General features: G+C 55.4%; 1 protein-coding gene across 1 annotated transcript; it reads right to left on the bottom strand.

Annotated features, from left to right (window-relative positions):
• Positions 1 to 6378: 6378 nt before the first annotated feature.
• Positions 6379 to 20744, bottom strand: NR2E3 (nuclear receptor subfamily 2 group E member 3). Its single transcript, XM_065412349.1, has 8 exons — positions 20687 to 20744; positions 17562 to 17712; positions 15360 to 15463; positions 14599 to 14862; positions 13327 to 13508; positions 12029 to 12269; positions 8490 to 8595; positions 6379 to 6511 (listed from the first exon to the last, which is right to left on the bottom strand). Exons 1-8 carry the CDS (start codon positions 20742 to 20744, stop codon positions 6379 to 6381), a joined length of 1239 nt encoding a protein of 412 aa, XP_065268421.1.
• Between the last annotated feature and the right edge of the window lie 1421 nt (positions 20745 to 22165).

Consider the following 22165-nt stretch of genomic DNA (forward strand, 5'->3'; position numbering starts at 1 on the left):
GTTCTGTACTGGGTAATGTTCTGAAGCCAAATGTGGTTCTAACCTTGATCCTCCTAATCAGAAATCTAGAACAGCAGTGTCAGAATAGCAGGACTGGTTTGTGTACCTGACCTCTCTCTCTCTAGCAACCAAGAGTAACGGGAAAAGACATTTGCATTTCATAATATTGCTGGGTAATGGTTTTGTTATTTTACCTCCATAATATGGAACTAGAAGTATCATGCAACTCCCAGTAACCCCTTCCCTTGCCTCCCTTCAGTAGCGTTCCAGTACAGAACCAAGTCTGCATCCTGGCTTCACAACAGTATATCTCAGTTCAGAAAGGGCCCTTCCTGAACTTGCAGCTGTTGTGGACAATGGGACACCTGGTTTCGTACATGGGTGAGCACCCTGGGGATGAGTCAGTCTGCTGGAGTGGCCTGTAATAGTAGTAGGTTTAATGATTCCTTCCTCTCAGACTTCACTGGTGGGGGAGCAATACTTTTGCATGTTCCTCGGCTGATTGAACCTGCATTTCTTTAGATGGATTTTTTTATTTATTTATTTTTTTTGGCAGTGAAAAAAATGTAATTTAGGCCACTTTTGCCAGAGTGGTGATGACATGGAGAAGGGACAGGGATTTACAGTTCCTGCTTTGACCTCCGTGGATTTAATTATGCCAAACTCTTTAGTTCTAAAGTTGCTAATTTAATAGGTCTCTAGCCGTTTTACAGATGAACCAAGAAACCCCTGGCAAGGTGGGTGGTGGTTATGAAGGTGGAAAGTAACTATGGAAACGCTACAGGGCACCCAAACCCTTCAGAAGCCAATTATAAGATTACCCCAAAAATGCATATGAAGTGGATAGAATATGCTGTTGTTTCAACTGGAATTAAATGAACTGATGCCATGCAGAGTAATAAATTTTTAACTTTAAAAATAAAGTTTTAAACATGAATACAGACCAGCTAACTACAGATTTTGCAACTAGAACTTAGTTAACCATTCTGATGGTGCACAAGCCAGAAGAGATTTCAGTGCATACAATCTTAGAGTGGGTTGGCTCTGCACAGCTTATAGTCTAAAGGAGTCAAAATTTATATTTAGCCAGTAGAGTCAGAGGAGACTGAATACTCGCAGAGAGCAGATTTGTTGAGGAAGGATGTGCCATTTTTACATAGCCTTTGTTTAAAAAAACCCATAACTGCACTTCAAGATCAGAAAAGTCACTCTGTAAAAATCTCCTCTTAGTGGATTCATATTGTTCTTTCAGTGATTTTCATATGGGAATTTGCTGTGTTTAAAAGTCCAAGCACAAGCTGTCGAACTGCCAGCACAGTGGGTTCAACCTGTTATTTCAAAATCAGGCTGTGTTCTTTGTGCTTCACACTGTGTATCATCTCCCATGTGGAATCAGAATGCTGCTGGCACTTTTGCTGAGGCTCCTTCAGGCAGAATAGTACACAGCTTGCTTTTCTTAAGCTGTACTGAGTTCTGCAAGACTGATTCAGAGCATACTTTATGAAGGAGCCACTTTTACAGAGTTACTTTTGGGATCATCATCTGATAGAGAATCCCTGTTCTGATGGCTCTGCAGATGGAATCGTTAGAAATAGGACAGGGCTCAGTTTTCAGCAGGGATTATTCCTACTTACCTTCTTCCGAAGGTTTTTGCACCCATTGACTTGCGGGTTCCTCAATAATGTTGATTATTGAACTACAAATTTCTGCAGAAGCAACGGGTCAGGATGGGGAGGGACATCATGAAGTTTTCACAAAAGGGGGTACAGGTTGCTGTCCCCTGCAGAGTCGTACTTAATATTGCCATGCAAGGAATTAAGTTTGGGATCCCCCCACAGTGTCCACACCTGCAGAAGCAGCATGCATCTGCCCATATATGATAGCAGAGGCTGCAAGTCATACCGCTGTTACAGCCTTTTCAGTTGGGTCGAGTGGAGGATACACAAGGAGCTATGGATAGCTGCCTCCGCTCAAAGGGTGAGATTTAACATTAGCTGAAGACTGTTAATACTGGAAAAGCATCAGGGGATCCAACATTGATTTATCAAGCCCTGCTTTGTTTAGATTAAGGAACGGTCTGTCTGTCCCTTTCCCCCCCACCCCCCATGGTGTTGGTGAAGAGGAATTACATAAGCACTTGTAATTAAGATGTTAAGCACCAAACAGTCTGAACACAGCTTCCCATTAGAAATCAGATGTGTATGGTTCAAAAGGTGATATACACACAGGAAGCCCTGAATGAAAACGTGGCTTTCGACATGCCCGCCTCTGCTGTTCTCAGGGTTTCTGACCCTCCACAACGAATCCACTTCTGCAACAGTAACTCTAGGCTTCAGATACACTCCAGGGGTGTCCTAGCTTTCCTTTCTTCCAATCCAAGAGCATTCATTTCAGCCAGAACCCTCCCACCCACCACTTTCCTTTTATCTTGTCTTGAAGTGGGGAGGGGGAGACAGTGAAAAGGTTCTAGTGGGTCCAGACTGTGTGTTCTGTTTTTGTCGTTGTTTAATTATTATTTTGAACACAGGCACAGGATAGACCAATTCTTTGTTTCGTTCCCCGTCCGCGTTTAAGCCTGATGCCTGTCTTCCAGGCCTGTCATGCAGTAGGTAAGCGGTAGGTTCTCCGATATGATACACTCCTTGTACCAAGTGAATGTACTTACCACTGGAAAGGATAGGGGCTGCATATTATTATTAATTATTATTATTTGTAATGGAAATTTTTAAAGTAATTTATAAGTATGCTGAGTGTAAATTTAAAAAGCAAAGTCTGTATTGTAAAAGGATATATTATCCTGTGTCATACGCTCTATACATTTTACCTGTTTAGGAAAAAAGACTATATAAAGGAGAAGGATTTCTCTTACCCACAGAGCCAGATTGCATGCCACTGTGCAGTCAACTGGCACTTTGTCATTTCATGTCAGTAGGTTTTCTTTAATTTTTTTTAATTAATGTTGTTTTTTTCCTTCTGGAACAAGGCCGTCATATGTATAAAGTGCAATTTGTGTAATATTTCTTAAATATATACTGTATGGCTGTACAAAACCAACTTTATGAACAAATAACCCCTAGCTTATTAAAGAACAAAGCTATTAAAAAGCAAAGAATGACAGTGATTGATGTGGTTTGTATGACTTGGGAACGTTGCTCTCAACCTCTCCAGATTCACTTTCCTTTGACTCGTGGCTTTCAAGTATTGGCAGGGATCAGGAGGACAACCAGGAGTAGTAGCACCCAGGTAAGACATTTAAGGCTTGACAGAGGAGTGGGAACAGGGTGTGTGTATCCTGCTTGCTTCTCCAGAACAGACTTCAATCTAATGTGGCCCAGATGCATTCTAAAGACATTATGCAAGGTCCCAGCATACAGCCCCTGAGACGGATCTCAGCTATTGAGACCTGAGTTTCCACGAATCCCCAGTGTGTACTGAAGACATGGGTGGCTGCAGTGTGCTCCAGTTGTGCACAGTAGGGGCAGCCCTTAGACTCAGTGACAAATTTCCATTGCATCCCTTGACTGGGCAAAGTTTGAGCTCCCTGTCGGAAATGGTATGCCCCTGGATCTGAGAGCTGGGACTCATGATCCTGGGAGAGAAAGAGAGGGAAACCATTCTTCCAGGTTTAGTAGCATGTCTGCCTTCAGCATGGTGGTTGAACTAGTCACAAGTGATCGTGTAACAATTACCAGCACTGGATAAAGTCACCAGAAGACCATGATTCCCAGCTTCTGATAGTCATCAGCAGTTCCCCTATGGGGACAGAGAAAAATGATGCAAGTTTTACTGCATGCTGGAAGTGTCAGCTTGCGGAGCCACCCTCCCATCCCAAGCAATGGGGCTGCAATGGGCCTAGCTGCATGAGTCCAGATGAAGTAGTGCCCGCTGGGACCTTTGGTCCCCACTGTCAGGATTCTGTGATTTGGTAATGCAAAATAAAGCATCTCATCTTTAAGTTACTGGTCCAAACTCAGCTGCGGTAGGTAGTGACCTGAAGTTGTATGGCTGTTCGATCCCCTTTGTGAAATGAGTTAGTAAGCTCAGTCCAGTATCCATGTCACTAAAACCACTACACAGTTATCACTAGTTGGCTCTGCTATTGACTGTCAGTAGAAAGGCTTAAGACTGAGGACTGAGGTGAGCGAACACCCCCTCTCTCTCCTAGCAGTAGGTGGTCTCTCCAGGTCAGGGTTGAAGCCCACTTACCAGGTAATGCATGAAGGCTTTTCTTGCTGTACCCGATGGCTGGATGGATAGGAGTTCCATCTCCAGAACTATTCATTTGGCATCTCATGAGCTTCTCATTCACATACAAATAAAGAAGAGAGCCCTCTTTCTGCATTCAGCTGTGGCCGGTGGCATGCTGCCATTATGGCCCTAGCTTTGGGGACTGCTCTGGGCTGAGCACACCAGAAACCCACAAGGGTTCTTACCTCGAGCCGTGGTTAGCAATAGGCTGCAATGCAACTGACCTGCGAGAGGAAGGGTCTCATCCAGTAGTGTGAGGTCAGGAATAGACTGGCTGCTCCTGCCCGGGGAGGTGAGTGGGATGCACACAGGAAGTAGGGCTAAACTGAGAGAGAACTGAACAGTTCCAAAGAGCACACTTTATTAGTTACACCAAGTCAGCAGACAGCACACACTCTGGCAGCTGCAGGGCGAGAGAGGCACTCTGGAAATACGATGTGTGTCTGTACAATTACAAACTATGGACTATGTAAAAAATTGCCCTGCCCCCCTTGCTGCACACACCCCCTCTTGGTTGAAGGGCATTGACTCAACATCAGCATGGCTGAGCCACGATAGCCTTTCCGAGGCAACACTGTCCTTGGTGCTCCCTTTGCTACTCACCAATACGAGTTTTAACTCTTTAACCTCAGAACCCTGGCATTTGCCAGCCAAGCGAATGCTTGGGACATAGAGTGTCACTGTAGTCTCCAAAGAGAGGAGTTTATGACATTGATGCAGGCAACAGTTCTCCTCGTGCAAATATGCCTATCAATATGCCTATCCTAACAGATCCTATAACAGTTGTCCTTCCTGCATGAGAACAACATCCATTGCTTGCTTCTCCTGCAAGGCACTGCAAAACCCTGCCTCTATCAGAACATGGCGTCCCGTTTGACTGCTTGGATAGCGCTGCTCAGAGGGTGTCATGCTGCCGGAACACACTCAAGGCCCAGCAGTGCGATATGTGTCATTATGCCCAGGTCACGGCCTCCCACAGTGCAGCTTTTCCGCATCAGCAGCCTTCCTCCTTTACTGCACAAAAAGGCTCTTCAGTTCAGAAGACACGGTAGCAGAGATCACATCAGCCTCTCCAGGTCTTTGACTCCGAGCTGTGCTCTCCTAGCTGCAATTAGGGTTTCAAAAGAGAGGCTACAAGTCCAGGGTGCGTTTCAACTTCTCTGCAAACTCTACTTACATTTCTCAGTTCAAATGCAATAGTAGATGTTCTGCCATCACCAAGTGTCCCTAGTCCGAGAGAATGCAAGGTGCCATATAGCAAGACAACAGACCATGCATCCCGTGTTAAACGTCATAGTCTTCCTTAAAGTCAGTGTCTGGATCGCCTGTTAGAGCCTGGTGTGTGGTGGGAAATCCCAGTGAAAAAGTAATTTTAAAAACACATCTTGCACAGATGATGATCTGCTGCTGGTTATCCCCTATTTAGGGTTCAGCAAATACCAAAGGCAAGTTCATTTCTTCCCCCTCCAACTGACAGTCACCTTTTCCTTGACCCTCATAGGCCACCATCTGGGCCATAGCCCATGGCAGGACGTGGGAAGATTTCCAGAACCAGACCTTCCCCCTCTGCCTTCCTTCCATGTGATACGGGTTCTGAGCCTGGATCTCTTCCAGACTTTCATTTTTTTCATTAATTTTGCTGACGTTCGTGCCTCACTTTGCATCAAGAGCTGCATTTGCCCACCCCCATTGGGGTGGTGTTAGTACAGTGTCCTGGCTTTCCACCATGAGTTTGTGTTCTTCACATATGTAATGTTAGTTTCATCTTGGTAGGTAGGTACCAGGTGATTCTTGTGGTTCTACTAATGGAGCTTGTAAACTTCTGTTCAATTCTGAGTCAGAGTATCTGCTGTGTGAGCTTCCCGGGGGTGACTGAAACCCCCAATGGGTTACAATGACCTGAATGTTGATAGGAAACAATTTCCAGTTGGCTGCAGCTGCTTGTGAACAGAGATTAATCCTGGCCCATACTATGTCAGGATTGGTAGATATGCAGTTGACTTGGACAACTCACTCAGGACTGAGTGGGATCTCCACATTCCTTTCACCTGCTCTGGAAACCAGGTTCTTGGAACTACCAGGGAGCCCTCAGCACCCACCTCAAGGGACCCTGGTCGCAAGAGGGACAGGTCAGTTTTTGAACATGTCGCAGAGCAGCTTCTCCATGGGAGTGTTCCCGATAGTTCTGCGGAAGAAGAGGAGCTCGATCCGGTCTGAGGAAATAAACCTCAAGGAGGGAAGGAGCAGGAGCAGTTTCCCAAACCTGGAGGAAAGCAGAGAAGTGTCAGTGTGGGTTTGGTTAGCTATTAAGTAGAGGGAGAGTCTCAGGGAGGATTTTGATTTTACCCTGCTGTGTCAGAGGTCAAAGGGCTAACAATATCACAATGAGTCAGTAATTCCCTGGCAAGAGGGGCTGCCCAAACAAAGCTTGCAGAGAGAGAAAATGTTCTGACACGGGTGGTTTCCCCTTGATTTATTCCATCTAATTTCCCTTTTGGGTAACGCGCTTGGGCCATCAAAGCGTGTGTGGCCATGTGTCCCTGAAAACACAGAGCAATTTGCCAACCTACCTACCACTGAGCTGCTGAGTGTAATGCTAAGGTTCAGGCTGGAAAGTAGGGACCTACCACTACAATGTTTTGTGTTCTTCACAAGTACAACATGGTCCATCAGGATGAATTGACTCTAGGCTCCTGCCAGATCTTCCCAACCACGCCTGGAGGAGCCACTATGTAGCCACTGTTCTAAAGCAGTGGCACATTGGCCTATGCTCAATCCAGCAGCTCAGTGATGCTGTCATCTGTTTCATGCCATGGCTGCCTGCACTTGATGGCTTCACTCCAGAGGAGGAATGACAGCAGCAGACGGTACAGTATGGCTGGTAACCGTCTTTGCTAACTTGCAAAGGCAAGGGGATGCTGCTGTGTAGCGCTGCAGTACCGCGTCTGATAGCAGCATCCAGTAGACATACGGTGACAGTGAAAAAAGGCTGAACGGGCTCCATGGTTGCCGCGCTATGGCGTCTGCCCGGGCAATCCAGGGAAAAGGGCGCAAAATGATTGTCTGCCGTTGCTTTCACGGAGGGAGGACTGACTGACGACATTTACCCAGAACCACTCGTGACAAATTTTTGGCCCCATCAGGCATTGGGATCTCAACCCAGAATTCCAATGGGCAGGGGAGACTGCGGGAACTATGGGATAGCTACCCACAGTGCAACGCTCCGGAAGTTGACGCTAGCCTCGGTACATGGATGCACACTGCCAAATTAATGTGCTTAGTGTGGCCACATGCACTCGACTTTATACAATCGTTTGCCAAAAATCGAATTCTGTAAATTCGGAGTAATCCCGTAGTGTAGACATACCCTCAGTAGGTACAAGCCTGGGTGAGGGGAACAGCTCAAGAGAGGAGCTGTTTGTGCATCCATAGTGCTAAAGACACGGAAAAGAGCAAGTCCTGACTTGATAAGCTCACACTCAATCTAGGACAGATTCCATCATGGGGGAGGGCCAGAAGGGATTGGTGGAAGAGGCCCTCCAGCCCATGGAAGTTGGCACACATTTAGGTTTCACCTTGTGCGTGTTTGGGGGTTTTGTTGTAAATAACCATGGGATGGGGTGCAGGAAGCCCCCAGATGGAGATGGGGGGCTACCAGGAAGAAGGAACATCCCCCTTTGCGGGAGGATGTGAAGAGAGAAGAGGGGATGCTTGGTGCACAGGAAGGAGGATGGTGGGTGGCGTTGCATGGTGAAGAAGACCTCAAAGGGAGCAGTGGACAGAGGAGTGGGGATGAGCTGTAGGCAGGTGCAGAGCCCAGGATGCCTTGATGTGGAGGGGGGAAATCCCACAAAGCTGAGTCACCCAGCACCCAATCCCTAAAGGACGTGACGCTCCCTCCTCCACCAGCAGAGGGCGCCAGCCCAACAGGGATGAATCCACCTGCGCTTTAGCCTTCTGCCTATGCAGGAAAGGCTGCTAAAGGAAGGACGGACAGCTCAGCCCTGCCCCAGCTCTAGAGCAGCACAAGGCAAACCGAGGGCTTCAGCATCATGGAGACTAGCTTGCGCAGTAGGGAGAAGAGTGATTTCTGATGGACTTGCCCAGGAGGCGGGCAGTTGTTAGACAGCTGAGAAGGGAGGAGAGGCAGGAAGGTGAGGAGAGAGACAGGCACTGACAGGTGGCCAGCAGTGAAGGGTGCTGCGTGGTCAATGGCACGGCTGCAGCATGAGCCCTGTTACCTGACAGGCTGGCTGGGGTAGTGTGTCCGGTTGTGTTGGTCCAGCATCACCTGCGACTGATCTTGCAAGTTCTCCACCTGCTCTGGATCCTTCAGGCCTCGTGTCTCTGTAACAAGATCAGGGCTGTTCTGTGGCACCTGCACTGAGAGAGGCTCCTCGCACGCAGCAGGAGCGCACACAACTCCCGTACCGTGGGCGGGCCAGTGGGTCCAGCCAGCAAGGAGCAATGCCTGGGCCCACAGCGCTGCTCAGGAGCCCCTCTGCACAGAGGGTGTCCTGGTGAGGGCGTGCCCGTCGGATTGGATCACAGGCTGAACCAGCTCAGCTGAGCTGTAATTGTGCCTGGCTCGGCTCTGAGTGTGAGGTTGGTATTCCAGTGACACTCCCTGGGGGGAGCCCTGGCGGGCGGGCGGGGGGTGGGGGCAGTGCCTCTGCTGCTGTTTGAGATGGTTCGCAGGTCATGGGACCCGACAGCCTCTTGCTCTGAGGCAGGTGCTCTAGTGCCTCCTGTCTCCCCCCCTTCATACCCCCGGCTGCTCCCCAAACGAACACAACTTCATACACAGTGGGAGGGGAGGGGTAGCTAAGCTGCGGTGCCAGCTCTGGCCTGGGACGCTGAAAGTAACGATGGGTGTGAGCTATACAGCTAGGATGTTGGGTTTGTTTTTAATCAATTCACAGGGCTGTATCCTCGAGGGAAGGACATTTGCTGACGACATTAACACTGGAACCATTGTTAATACGGTGAGAGAAATCAGATCATCTTCAGAAACCATGTGGACATGGCTTGGGCAACGTGGATGAACCCTTGTGTATTAACTCCCAGTAGCTGGGGAGGAGGTAGGGTTGCCAGGTGTCCGGTTTTCAAGCGGAATGCCTGGTCGAAAAGGGACCATGGCAGCTCCGGTCAGCACTACTGACCGGGCTGTTAAAAGTCCGGTCGGCAGCACAGCGGGGTTAAGGCAGGCTCCCTGCAGCTCCCAGAAGCAGCAGCATGCCCCCCCTCCAGCTCCTAGGTGTAGGGCTGGCTTTAGCAAGAGCGGGGCCCGATTCCTGGGGGCGGGGCTGGAGCCGCCAGGGCCGGGGGTGCTTGGCCGGTGCTGCCCGGCCGGAACCAGGGCCGGAGGGGCCGGGACCGCAGCTGGGGGTGCTCGGCCGGGGCCCCGGGGCCCGGGCCAGGCCGAAGCGGCTGGGGCCGGGGCCAGAGCCGCTTGGCCGGGCCGGGGCCGGAGGGAGCCACTCGGCCAGGGCCGGACTGGGCCGCGCCACGCCTCCCCGGAGCCGCCCTCCTCGCGTTCCCCTCCACCCCAGCTTACCTGATGCTGCCCGCCTGCCCCTGCTTGTTTTCAGACTTCCCGGGAATATCTGATTCGCGGAAAGCAGGGGAGGGGGAGGAGCAGGGGGCGGAGCGTTCAGGGGAGGGGAGAAGGGGGAAGTGAGCTGGGGGAGGGGTGGACAGCTGCGGGGCCCTTTAAGGCGCGGGGCCCGATTCAGCCGAATCGGCTGAATCGGCCTAAAGCCGGCCCTGCCTAGGCGTAAGGGCAGCCAGGGAGCTCCGTGCACTGCCCCCACCCCAAGCGCCGGCTCCACAGCTCTCATTGGCCTGGAACTGCCTGGCTGTGCCTCCGCATAGGAGCCAGAGGGAGGACATGCCGCTGCTTCCAGGAGCTGTTTGCGGTAAGCGTCGCCCGGAGCCTGCACCCCAACTCTCTGCCCCAGTCCTGATCCCCCTCCCACCCTCTGAATGCCTCGGTCCCAGCCTGGAACACCCTCCTGCATCCCAAACTCTTCATCCCCGGCCCCACCCCAGAGTCTTCACCCCCAGCTGGAGCCCTCACCCCACAAACACCCCTGCCCAGAGCACCCTCCCACAGTCCAAACCCCTCAGCCCTAGCCAGGAGATTCCTCTAACACACCAAATCCCTCATCCTAGCCCCACACCGGAGCCCTCATCCCTGCCCCACCCCAGAACTCACACCCCCAGCCCCGAGCCTGTACCCTCTTCCACACCCCAACCCCCTGCCTCAGCCTGGAGCCCCCTCCCATACTTCGAAACCCTTGGCTCCACCTGCAGCCCGGAGCCCCCTCCTGAACCCCAAACCTGGAGCCCTCACCCCCTCCCGCATCCCACTGCCTCAGCCAGGAGTCCCCTCCCACACCCTGAACTCATTTCTGGCCGGAGCCCTCACCCCCTCCCACACCCCAACCCCCTGAGCCAGCCTGGGGAAAATTAGTGAGTGAGGGTGGGGAGAGTGAGCGACAGAGGGAGGGGGGAATGGAGTGAGTGGGGGCAGGGCCTCGGAGGAGGGGCGGGGTAAGGGTGTTCGGTTTTGTGCGAGTAGAAAGTTGGCAACCCTAGGTAACTGGGTTTCTGGGCAGAGCAGCAACGTATGCTGGCAATGCCAAAGGAGGTAGGGCTCAGAGGATTATTATAAACGAGACACCGAACTGATCCGTTTCCTGGCACTGCAGGAAGAAGGTGAATGGCTTGGACCATCCTCCCTCCTGTTTCCAAACTAAATATTGGAAAGCCACTGGTGCAGCTGTTGTGAGGGAGCAGCGCACACTGCCTGTGAGCCGGCTCCCAGGGCATAGCCTGGTCTACTGGGCAATGCGTTCCCCGGATCGCCTCCACTCTGAGCAAGCAGGAAGCATGTGGGAGGGTCCCAGGCCTGGCAGCCAGTTTAGCCTCCTGTGAGGGGTGGAGAGGAAGGCAGCCGGCCAGGCTCTGTCCATGACCACAGTGACATCGTCCAGAACGCCGCCTCCACAGAGCCACATGGGGGTCACAGGCCTCACCAGGTGGCCAGGAAGCCATTGTGAATGACAGCCATGGAGGGAGGGGCATAGAGTTCCCAGGAGCTCACTGAGCAAAGGTGCAAAGATCCTGCACCCAACCTCCTCAGCCACTGCTGCCCAGTCCCCTCCCGGGTCACGCTCCTGCCACTGGCTAGATCTCAGAGTCTCACTGCTGACGGTTTGTGGGGGACTCGCGGTGCGAGCATCTCTCTGAAGCTTTGGGCTCCACGATGGGATTCATACAGCCCAGGAGGGACCCAATGATGCTCTGCTGGCCCTGGACAGATATAACTGGTGTCTCCAGGGCTGGGGGTTGCTTCTCCAAGGTCCCGATGGCTCAGATGGCCGCCTCGCCCTGGGTTGGGCAGGAAGGAGCTGGGATACCGGGGGGGGCAGGGGCTGCAGGTTGGGACTGATGGGCATTGGCAGAGCTGCAGGGGTGGGGGGAGGATAGGGCTGGAATACTGGGGGGCAGGGACTGCAGGTCAGGACTGAGGGACGTTGGCCGGGGGAGGATAGGGGGAGGACAGAGCTGGGATACCGGGGGGCAGGGGCTGCAGGTCCGGACTGAGGGGTGTTGGCAGAGCTCCAGCGGTGGGGGGACAATAGAGCTGGGATACATGGGGGAGGGGGCAGGGGCTGCAGGTCCAGACTGAGGGGCATTGGCAGAGATGTGAGAGCGAGGCCGCCTGCCTTATGGCTGTCCCTAGCCACTGTCCTGCAGCACCAGCTGGGCTCACCTGGTTTGAAGAGCACAATGGCCTTCATGCACGCGAACTCTGTGGGGTCTATGGTCAGGGACTTGAAGCGGCTGATGGTTTCCTGCAGGATGCGGATGTCCACGCTGGCAGACACCAGTTTCCCGTGGATGTTGGGGGAGAGCTCAGGCACAGAGAGCAGCGGGCAGCTTTCCAAGGGCATGGACCATTGGATGGCGCAGAGCAGGAACAGCTCGCTCCAGGCTTCCTCCAGCAAAATCACCTGCCAAGGCACAAGAGGAAGGAACATGTGAGCTATGGGACGGGGCCGTCTGTGTGTGTGTATAGGCGGGTGTACAGGTGTAGGCAGGTGTAGGTGTACATGTACGAACAGCACCTAGCACGCTGGGGCCTTGAGGCCTGATTAGGGCCTGTAGCTGCTACTGTAATACAGACATTAGATCCCCTTTTATGTGTCATCTCCCACGGGTTCTGAAAACGAGTTGCACAGCAGCAGCCACCACCCGTGTGCCTGCCTTTCGGTCTGAGTGCTACTGGCCCAGTCGCCCATGACCACCTCACACATGGTCTCATCACAGCCCCGCTCCACCAGGGCCTGCTGCCCCCTAAACCCCGTGTTCCCAGCCACATGCTTAGTAGACTGGTCACAAAGTGAAAGCCACCAGGATGTTCCAAATGCGTCTGATCTCTCCTGCCATTCCTGGCGGCTATGGCTCAGGAGGGGACATCAGAAGAGCTGGGTTCTGTTATGATAACTGGGTCTACAACTTCGCCCCAGCTGTGAACAGGGCATGAGTGGGCTGGGGGGGGGGGGGGGTGTCCTTTAAAAAATACTCTCCAGCTGAAGGGAAAGGCAACAAAGGCTGTTGTTCACATGAAAGCCTCACTTAGCATTTTACATTTCAAAGGCTTTCACTGTTTTCCCTTCTTTGCTGTATCTTTAACAAAAGGTTACAAAGGGTTTTTAAGGGTGTTTGCCATGGTGCTAACTGCTAAGCAGGCTGAGGTGTCTCCAAACCAAACCTTGTGTAATTTGCACGGGGCCTAGGTTCTGTTAACACTTTTAGTCCCAGTCCTACCATGTGAGCTGAGACAAATCACTCCCCCCTCTGGGCCTGCGATCTGGGATGATGCCCGAAGGGTGGGAGGTGAGTTCATCACTGTTTGCAAAGCGCTCGGGAAGGGGCCCGCCCAGAGCTGTGTTGTCTGCTGCCTAGTCAGAGCCCTGCTGTCTGGTCCTGGGGTCGCCTCACCAATGTGCATTACACCAGCCCAGAGGTCACTAAACGGCAACCCAGTTAGTCCAGATCCCACCTCACCTGGTCCCTGAAGGGCAGATTGGCGAAGACGGGCAGGTTTTTTGCCCACTTCACTGCCATGAAGAGGAGGCGAGCGGAAGTTTCATAGACGCTCTCAGGGCTGGCGGATGGGTAGGGGGACATCAGGTACTCAGTCGAGGTCCTCTCAGGCTCGTTACCTGTCACATCGATGTTCTCGTCAGCTGGAGGGAGGAGAACAGCTGGGTCACGGACAGCAGCAGAGCTCACAGAAACTGCCCCAGCTACTTCAGGGACCAAGCCAGGGCTGGTCTGAGTATTGCTGCTCATGGGCAGACACATGGACAGCCCAAATTCGAGGGGGGAGGAACCAACCCATTTTCTCCTCAAAATCCCTCTAACATTAGCCAGGTTTCCCTGATTTCTGTTTGTCCCTTAGCCAGGCTCTGCAGCCCTCCCAATGCAGCATCGGTCCCCAGCCCGAGAATCTGAAACAGCGGGACCACAAGTTGTGTGATACGGCACCTCTAGTGGTCCGAGCTGCTCCAGGAGCAAAAGGTGAGCACAAGGCAGAAAGGTAGTACCTAATTTGTGCCAGCCAGGGCTGATCCCCCCCCTGACCCCCCGGCACCTCTAGGCCTGGCAGTTCAGGGCCCCAGCACCTCTAGGCTTGGCAGTTCAGGGCCCCAGCACCTCTTTCATTACAAATTAAGCACTGCAGGAAGGGAAGCAGTTTGGTGCCAGCAGGGGGAGGGGCAGCAGGGCACCTGGTTGCTGATGATGTCTGAGGCATATGGCAGGACCTTTGCAGGCAGAGGGAAGCTCCACTGAAGACTCATCCACTCAGGGACTTTAGTGACCGGTGCACACCCCTTGTGCAGGGGCAGCCTGGGTTTGCACAGGGGGGCTGCCCTGGGTTCTACAGGAGAGGTTTGCGTGGTGGTGACAAGGCCTGTGTGGCCCTTAGCTGAGACAGGCCAATTTCCCTGGAGGCAGCTGCAGTCTGACAGCAGCCTGGGGCCAGACGCCTCCACAGCTGAGGTCAGGCAGCATTGTGAACTCTGGTCCTGCAGGGGCTGCTCTGTGAATTCCAAGGGCTGGGGAACCAAGCGAAAGGGCTCAGGGCTCTGGCACGGCAAGGAGTGCAGCCCCAGGCCCAGGCAGGGACATAGAATTGATGCTGCTGGTGCCTCACGCTGGGAAGGAGCTCACCCCCCGCCTCAACTGGGTCTGTGCCACTTGCCGTTGCTGATGCCCCAGGCTGGCACAGGTATTGCCACAGCCTCCCTTCCCACCCTGCGCCCAGCAACCCACCGTCCTCGGGCTCCAGCTTGGCACAGGTCTCGGCTGTCATCAGGCTGGCCATGAAGCGGTGGTTACTTGGAGGAGTGGGTGCCCGAGGTCCCAGGGTGCCCGGCACAGAGGAGCCGGGGCCCCTAAGGCTCGGCAGGGCAGGGCAGGGTGGCGGAGGGGCCTCCCGCGTGGTGGCCAAGTGCGCAGGCTTGAGGTCTGTGTCCAGCGGGATGCTGTCGAGTCTGACCTGGGCAGTGCTGCGGGGCTGGCGCTCGTTCTGCACGGCTGGGGACGCAGAGCAGGATGGTTAGGGGTAGAGGGTCTGAGCACTGACACGCACAGCAAAGAGCACCAGGCCCTGTCCACCCCCTGAGCAGCCACCCCCAGCCTCCCTGCAGCACGGTCATGTAGCGAGATGGGCACTGACTCTCTGCCCTCTCCTTCTAGCTGAGGGTGGCAAACGCCCTCCCAGCCCTTCATCTGGAACCTGGCAGTCCTGGTACTATCCTCCCCACTGCACAGCCGTGGGGACCTAGTCACGGCAAAGCTAGGGGCCGGCCCTGTCACCTAGCTGTGTGCTCTGGGCAGCAGCCTCTCCACCTATCCCGAGCAGCCTCTGAGCTCAGCTGTCCTGAGCTCCTCTCTGCCCAGCACCCGGTGTGGGCACCCGGTACTGCCCAGAGAGCAACAACCCCGGGCCCCTACCCAGAAGCTCTCACAGTCGAAGGGCTGCAGGTGTGGCCTTCCCGGCCCTGCACCCTCTGGCACCCCCCTGCGCTCACCATCCTTGTTCATGCCTGCTTGCAGGCACTTCTTCAGTCTGCAGGCCTGGCATTGGTTCCTGTGGGCTTTGTCCACGGGGCACATCCCCGTCCCAGCCTGGCACCTGAAGAGCAGATGAATGCAGGCCCAGTTATCTCAGCCCTCCTTGCGTGGCACCTGGGGGAGGAGGTGTTTCCCACAGTCCAGGATGCTGCATCTGTCCCATAACTAATTGACTAGCCAGGACAAGGTGCTAACACCCTGGGGTCAAACCCATGGCTGGGGATTGCACCATAACCTACCTGGAGTCCCGCAGTGCCCACCCCCCTCAGCCCAACAGCCCCACTGTGCCCTTCCCCTGCAGCGCCCACACCCCAGCACAACAGCCCTACAGTGCTGGCTCACCCCTACTCCCCAGCCCAACAGCCACATGGTGCTTGCTCCCCAGCTCAGCAGTGACCTCCCCCCCTCGCCCAGTGGCCCCATGGTGCCCACCCTGTGCAGCCCTGCGGTGCCTCCCCCGACAGCCCAGCAACCCTGCACTACCTGCCCCACAGGCTGCTGGGCAGGGGGCTCAGCAGGGCTGACTTTGGGGACGGGGCGGCTCCATCAGTCTCCGCTGGACCCTGCTGCTGAAGACCTTCCCATCAGTCCCGTCCCAGAGCTGTGCTCCAGGGCTCCGTGTGGCACCAGGGGTGACCAAGCGCGCAGGGCGCAGTGGGGGCAGGCCGGGATGCTAACAGGCCCTGTGGCTGACCCACCTGCTGGCTGGGGTTCGTGGTTTCCTGGCTGAGTCCTGGCAGAGAGGTGCCAGCCCGGCATGGGGCCTAGAGCACATGGTCTGTAGTGCGCGGGCCAGGAGGGGAATGGCCTGCCATGTGCCAGCCCAGCACGGACCTGGCCCATCTCCCCACACTGGTCTGAGCCTCGGCTCCTGGGGAGAGGGGTGGAGACGGCTCCAATACAGTCCGGCTCTGTGGCCATGGCACAGCCCCTCTGAGGGCTCACTGCTGGCTGGTGTGAAGTGGCTGGGGCTTGGGCAGTGCCCACATGGCAGCATCAATCTGGGGAACCATGGAGACGGACCTGGGCAGGACTGGTGGGTGGGGGGAGCTGGCTCTGCCCTGGTTGGCTCTAGGGCCATCAGGCCAGGAGTGAACTCGGAGATGTTTGCAAAGGGGGGGGGGGTCTCCTGAGATGGGCGCCCAGCACCACCTCCTGCTGCGATGTCAGGGGATGCTGGTGTGTATCCCACATGGAGACAGGGCGCCTTTGCCTGTGGTCACATGGGGCTTAGGTAGGGTTACCATATTTAAAAAATAAAAAAAGAGGACACTCCATGGGGCCCTGGCCCTGCCCCAACTCCGCCCCAAAGTCCCCGCCCTAACTCCGCCCCCTCCCCTAAGCGCCCCGCATTCCCCCTCCTCCCTCCCAGCCACGCAAAAAGGGCTGCCCGAGCACTACCGGCTTCACGGTTTGCCGGGCAGCCCCCAGACCCTGCGCCCTCGGCCGGCGCTTCCCCAGCGCAGTTGGAGCCAGGGGCGCAGGGTCTGGAGGCTGCCCGGCAAACCATGAAGCCGGTAGCGCTCGGGCTTCAGGCAGCCCCCATGCCTCCGGACCCTGCGCCCCCGGCCGGGCACTTCTCCCGGGCTCCGGTGGCTGCTGTGCTCCCTGAACTCCTGGGCTCTGTAAGCGCCGAGCTGCCCGAGCACTACCGGCTTCGGGCAACCCCCATGCCTCTGGACCCTGTGCCCCTGGAGCCCAGGAGGGGAAGTGCCCAGCCGGTGGCGCAGGGTCCAGAGGCGTGGGGACTGCCCAAAGCCAGTAGCGCTCGGGCAGCTCGGCTCTTACAGAGCCCAGGAGTCAGGGAGCACAGTAGCCCCCGGCGCCCGCTCTAAGGTAAGCCAGGGAGTATTTTTCCCGGACATGTCTGGCTTTTTGGAAATTCCCCCTGGACGGGGGGTTTGATTACCAAAAAGCCGGACATGTCCGGGAAAAAACGGACGTATGGTAACCCTAGCTTAGGGGTTGGCTGGCTGCAGGTCCCTGAACCCCCTGTGCCAGGGCTCAGAAGGACCAGCCTGCCCTCACGGGCTCTTAGACACCTGCCCCCAGGTGCCAAAGCCCAGGCAAGGGCAGCCCCAGAGCCAGCAAAGCCCCAGAGCCACAGGCACTGCCTCTCCCTGGCCCTGTGAGTCCGGGCAGCAGCGCTCTCCTCTCACCTGTAAATGAGCTTCCTCCTCACGCTCCGCTTGAAGAAGCCACTGCAGCCGTTGCAAGCGTAGATGCCGTAGTGCTTCCCGCTGCTGGTGTCGCCGCACACCCGGCATGTGAGCACCGGGCTCAGGGCTTTGCCAGGGGCTGGGCTGAGCCCTGCACGGCAAGAGCAGGAAATCAGCACCTGGGCACCACGGCCTGGAGATGAACTCATCCCCTCAGAGCCCAGGGCTCGGCTATCGGGGTTGGGGGGCCAGCCCAACACACCCATCCCAGCGGGACCCAGGCGTGAGCGAGCAGCACAGGCTGGGGAGATTCAGGGTGGATAGGCCTGAGTGCTGGAACGGTGCAACAGAGCAGATGCAGTAGAAAACAGCCCTATGGCCCATAAAGCCAGGGCTCAGGGCTGGTCCCCCCCAACTCAGAGAGGAGGCACAGAAGGGATGGGGGCTCCAAGAACAATCAAATGCTTGGAGAGAGCCTGGGATTGTTTAGAGAGGTGTAGAAAATAGTGATTGGGATGGGGCCCAGCTCTCCCCCTGCCTTATAACACAAGAACAAGGGGACACCAGCAGCACTGGGCAAAGGCAGGGAATCTAATACCATTAAAAGGAACTCCTCCTTTATACAGTGTGCAATTAGCTGGTGGAACTCACTGCCACTAGATATCATGAAGGATTAGGAGGGCTCAGCAGAGGATCGTGCATTGATGTGGGCAATGTGAATGTCCCCATCACATTAGATGGGGTCCGAGGGGCTACCGGTTATAAACCAGGAGGGCACGAGCCAACCTCTGTCTGGTGGGGGTTGGGAAGAAACTCCGCTATGGCAGGTTCTTGTGTCACTGCCCAGAACAAAGAGCCTGGTGCTGGCTGCTGTTGGCGCTGGGGATGGGTGCCTGGTGGGATCCCCCGTGGCAGTCCCTGTTGTTACTGAGATTTGTTATCTGCATTGCAGTAACACCTGGACCCCACTGTGCTAGGTGCTGCCCAGACAGAGCAAGAAGCCAGACCTTGCCCTGGAGAGCTGTGTCCCCGCAGAGGCCAGCGCTGAGCAAGGCGGGTCCCTCGGGGAGGACGCAGGGCTTGGGGCACAGGGGATAGGACAGCCTGGGCTCTCTGCCGGTGGAACGTTCCTAACCATTTATTTGGCCGGGAGCTTCCTGTGTTGAGCCGGGAACTAAGGGGAGGGGGTGAATTAGAGCAGGTTTGGCTGGGCTACAACAGCTTTCCACTCTAAACCTTCGCAGGCCTAGAGCTCTTGGACACACTGGACTTCGGGGGCTGAAATTCCCCCCACAGGCCATGCTGCTCTAACCCCCAGACCCCACTTCCCTCCCAGACCTGGGGTCTGAGCCCAGGAGTCCTGGCTCCTAGCTCCCTGCTCTAACCGCTAGCCCCCAGGAAGCACTCTGCCTGTGGAGGCGTGTGTTGTTCTCAGGGCAGCGCTGAGTGGCCAGGGCTGTTGCTGGCTGTGTTTGCAGTGAGCTCCCAGCCCGCTGAGCATCATGAGGCCCTTCAGACACGTGGCCTCAGCACACACCCTCTGCTGGGACACTCAGCGGATCCAGCCCCAACTCTCGCCCACAGCAAGCAGAGGCATCACTGCAGAAGGGCTCTGTCCTGTGTGCCTGGGATTGCCTCTCAGATCTCCCCCCACCCCAGGCCCATGCAGTGTGAGTTGAATGGGGGCCAGCCTATGGGCGGGGGTAGCACATCCCCTCCAGTGCTGCCCACTGCCCGCCAGCTGAGCAGCGATCTCGGCGGTGGGATTCCCATGTGCTGATGCTGGGTACAGGGCTGCTAAGCTTTCCCTGGCCAGTAACATCCCTGGGCACATGGAAGAGGCTCAGACAGGGCCAGGAGAAAATGCTCATTAGCCAGCCCTGCACGCGCTAAGCAGCTTGGCCCCAGCTCAATGGGGAACTGGGGCTTTGCCCTCCTTGTGAACCATCCCCCTCCAGTCCTACCTTCCCACACATGGGACAAGCCCCCTCCTCCTTCTCAACCTCTCCCTATCCCCCCAGTCAATAACAACACACAGGTTTCCAAGCCCATTGCTCTGCCCCAGGGGGGGCACTTGCCGAGTCCTCTACCACCTGCTACCGGAACACCCATAGGGGCTCAGTCCAAAGAGGTAGGAATCAGGAGTCCCGGTTGCTACTCTCAACTCTGTCCCTGACTTGCTGTATGGCCTGGGCCCAGCTCCTTCCCCTGCTCTGTGCCTCAGTTTCCCCACCTAGAAAATAGGGTTATTGGTCTCAATTGGGCTTTGCAAAACACCTTCAGATCAGGCCTGGATCCCAACCTGCTCAGGAAGCTGAGCTTGGCAAACCAAATTGCTCCTTAGTGTTCAGCTTTTAAATACATTCTCTGGGCTGGGGGAGAACAGATCTGCTAACACAGTCACTCTGTGGGCTCCAGGGACCACAGCCTGAGGATTTCATTAGCCCAGTGTCTTTCTCCTGGAGCAGAATTCCTTACATTTCCTGAAAGCTCCAGGATGTATTGACATTTTGCCCGGCCCTGTGGGCCTGGGTATTTTCTCAAAGCTCCAGCTTCTGGAGTCAGGGGACTTGGTGCAAATCTTAGCTTGCAATTCTTTTAATAGTACATCGCTAGAAACTCATGATCCCTGCAGGCTTAAAATCCAAAATGACGAGTAAAAAGAACCTGACATTTATTATTTTTAAGCCAATCTCATGATTTTGGGGGGCCTGAGTCAGGATTTTTGAACACTTGGGGTTGGCAGCATGGCTCTGGGAAATCACTAGCTGAGCTGGTCTTCTGCATCCCTGGCTCCAGCCGCAGGAACCCCCTCGCACCATTATGCAGCGGTACCCCGGTCGCTCTGTTTGCTCCCAGCACTAATTCACCTCCCACCAAAGCTAACGAGCGCCAATCATTAGTGCTCACCCATCAGCCAATGAGCATAGATGCGCTAAAGCAAGTTCTCGGCAACTGTCTGTCTGTCTGTCTGCCTAGTTCCAATCCCTGCATTGCTGCAGTGTCTGGGCATCTCCCTGTGTCCCAGGTGCCAACCCACGCCCACCCTCGTGGCCATTACTGCATCCCATGGTGGCACTGGCCCCAGAGGGCGCATGGGCACATGACTCAGCATTGCCCCTTACCTGACTGGCTGTCCTCCAGGCCAGCGCTCACGGTGGACTCAGCGGGGGACGTGGACATGCTGGGGGTTGTGGCTGGAGCACAGGTGACCGACAGATGAGCTTGCGGGAGTGTGGGGGGCCCGGAGCCCTCTCCCTCTGTTTTATCCTTCAGCCTCTCCTCGGCTGGGATGGCCCCTCACACAAGAGCTATTGGGCCCAGTTGCTCCCTGCTCCCCAGCAGTTAGCACAAGGTGTCTGGAACAGGGGGAGGTCCTGGCTTCCTGTCACCTGAATCGGTGCTGTTGCGTGGGCAGAGAGCAGATGGGAAGCTCAGGCCTGATAGTCTATGAGCTGCTCCCCGTGGTCGGCTGTGGGGCCAGGGAGCCAGGTGCCGCTTGCAGCTCCTCTGGCTCTGCGGGCTGGTTGTGTGTGTGTGTATGTGCCTCACGCTCTCTTCAAGGCTCCTAAAGCAGAGCTGGGAAGATTAGTTCTTAACGCTGTGTAAGCAGATGCCTGTTTGTCATCCTCTTAATCTTTAGTGTCTCTGCAAAGGTGGATCAATCAGCCACACCATGAAGAATTAAAAAGGTGCTGGGACCCATGAGCGAGCCCTGGATGGAACCAGCTCTCTGTAACCCTAGACCCAGTGACATCAAACCCGCTGGGCCTACGGGGACTTAACAACCCGAACTCCCCAGTCGCTCTCTCAATGCTCCTTTCTGTTCCCCTTGGAGGATGATTACAGCTCATTTGTTCAGCCTTCACTCTGGATGGCAGAGATGAGCCTTGGCTCCCGTTCCCTATCGGACATTCGATCTATCTAGCTCCCTGCCCCCTGGCTGCTAGCAGGCCCAGGGCCATCAGTTGAGGGTTTGTGGAAAGGGGGCGGGGATCAGCCTTTATCCAAGGGCACCAGCTAATCATAATTCAATATTTCATGAGGCAGGTTTTCTCAGACAGGTAAATGCACCTGATTCCCTGTGCTGGCTGGAAGAGTGGCCCCTGCATTACTGAGGAGGGGGAAAGGGAGGAGCCCGGGGAGGATAATTACAGGGTTTTTAGGAGAAGGGGCCTCTGTTAACACAGTGATCTGCTGGCAGGGCCTGCCAAAAGAGTTCAGGGCAAGCTGTCAGCAAGGGAGGCCGGGCCGCTCCCTGCCTCCGCTGAATTGCAGTGGGTTGTGCTGGAATGTGGAAGGGTGTGCTTCCCGGGGTGGGGTTGAGGAAAGCTATTGAGGGATGGGCCCAACCATGCCGCCAGCTTCTCAACCCTAGGCCAAGTTTAAGCACTAAGCTGATCACCCCCTGATGTGGGGGAGCTGAAATCCAGACCTGATGGCTCCCAGCTTGGGGTTCAGGCTCAGCCCTTATAGGGAGGGGGATGGGAAACCGAAGCCGGAGTAGGCCATTTGGTTCAGGCCTTTATCTCAAATGAAGGCTCCAGGCAGGCCCCACTACATGGGGAAATTGACCAGAGTAGCTACTGCGGAACAGCAGCCAG

The sequence above is a fragment of the Emys orbicularis genome, chromosome 10, assembly GCF_028017835.1.
Source record: "Emys orbicularis isolate rEmyOrb1 chromosome 10, rEmyOrb1.hap1, whole genome shotgun sequence".
Classification (NCBI taxonomy): domain Eukaryota; kingdom Metazoa; phylum Chordata; order Testudines; family Emydidae; genus Emys; species Emys orbicularis.

Excerpts from the sequence above, each read along its gene's own strand:
- NR2E3 (XM_065412349.1), bottom strand. The coding sequence starts at position 20,744 with ATGTCCACGTCCCCCGCTGAGTCCACCGTGAGCGCTGGCCTGGAGGAC. Across the intron at positions 17,713-20,686 it reads CCTGGAGGACAGCCAGTCAG|GGCTCAGCCCAGCCCCTGGC; the intron begins GTAAGGGGCAAT and ends CTTGCCGTGCAG. Across the intron at positions 15,464-17,561 it reads AGGAGGAAGCTCATTTACAG|GTGCCAGGCTGGGACGGGGA; the intron begins GTGAGAGGAGAG and ends TCTGCTCTTCAG.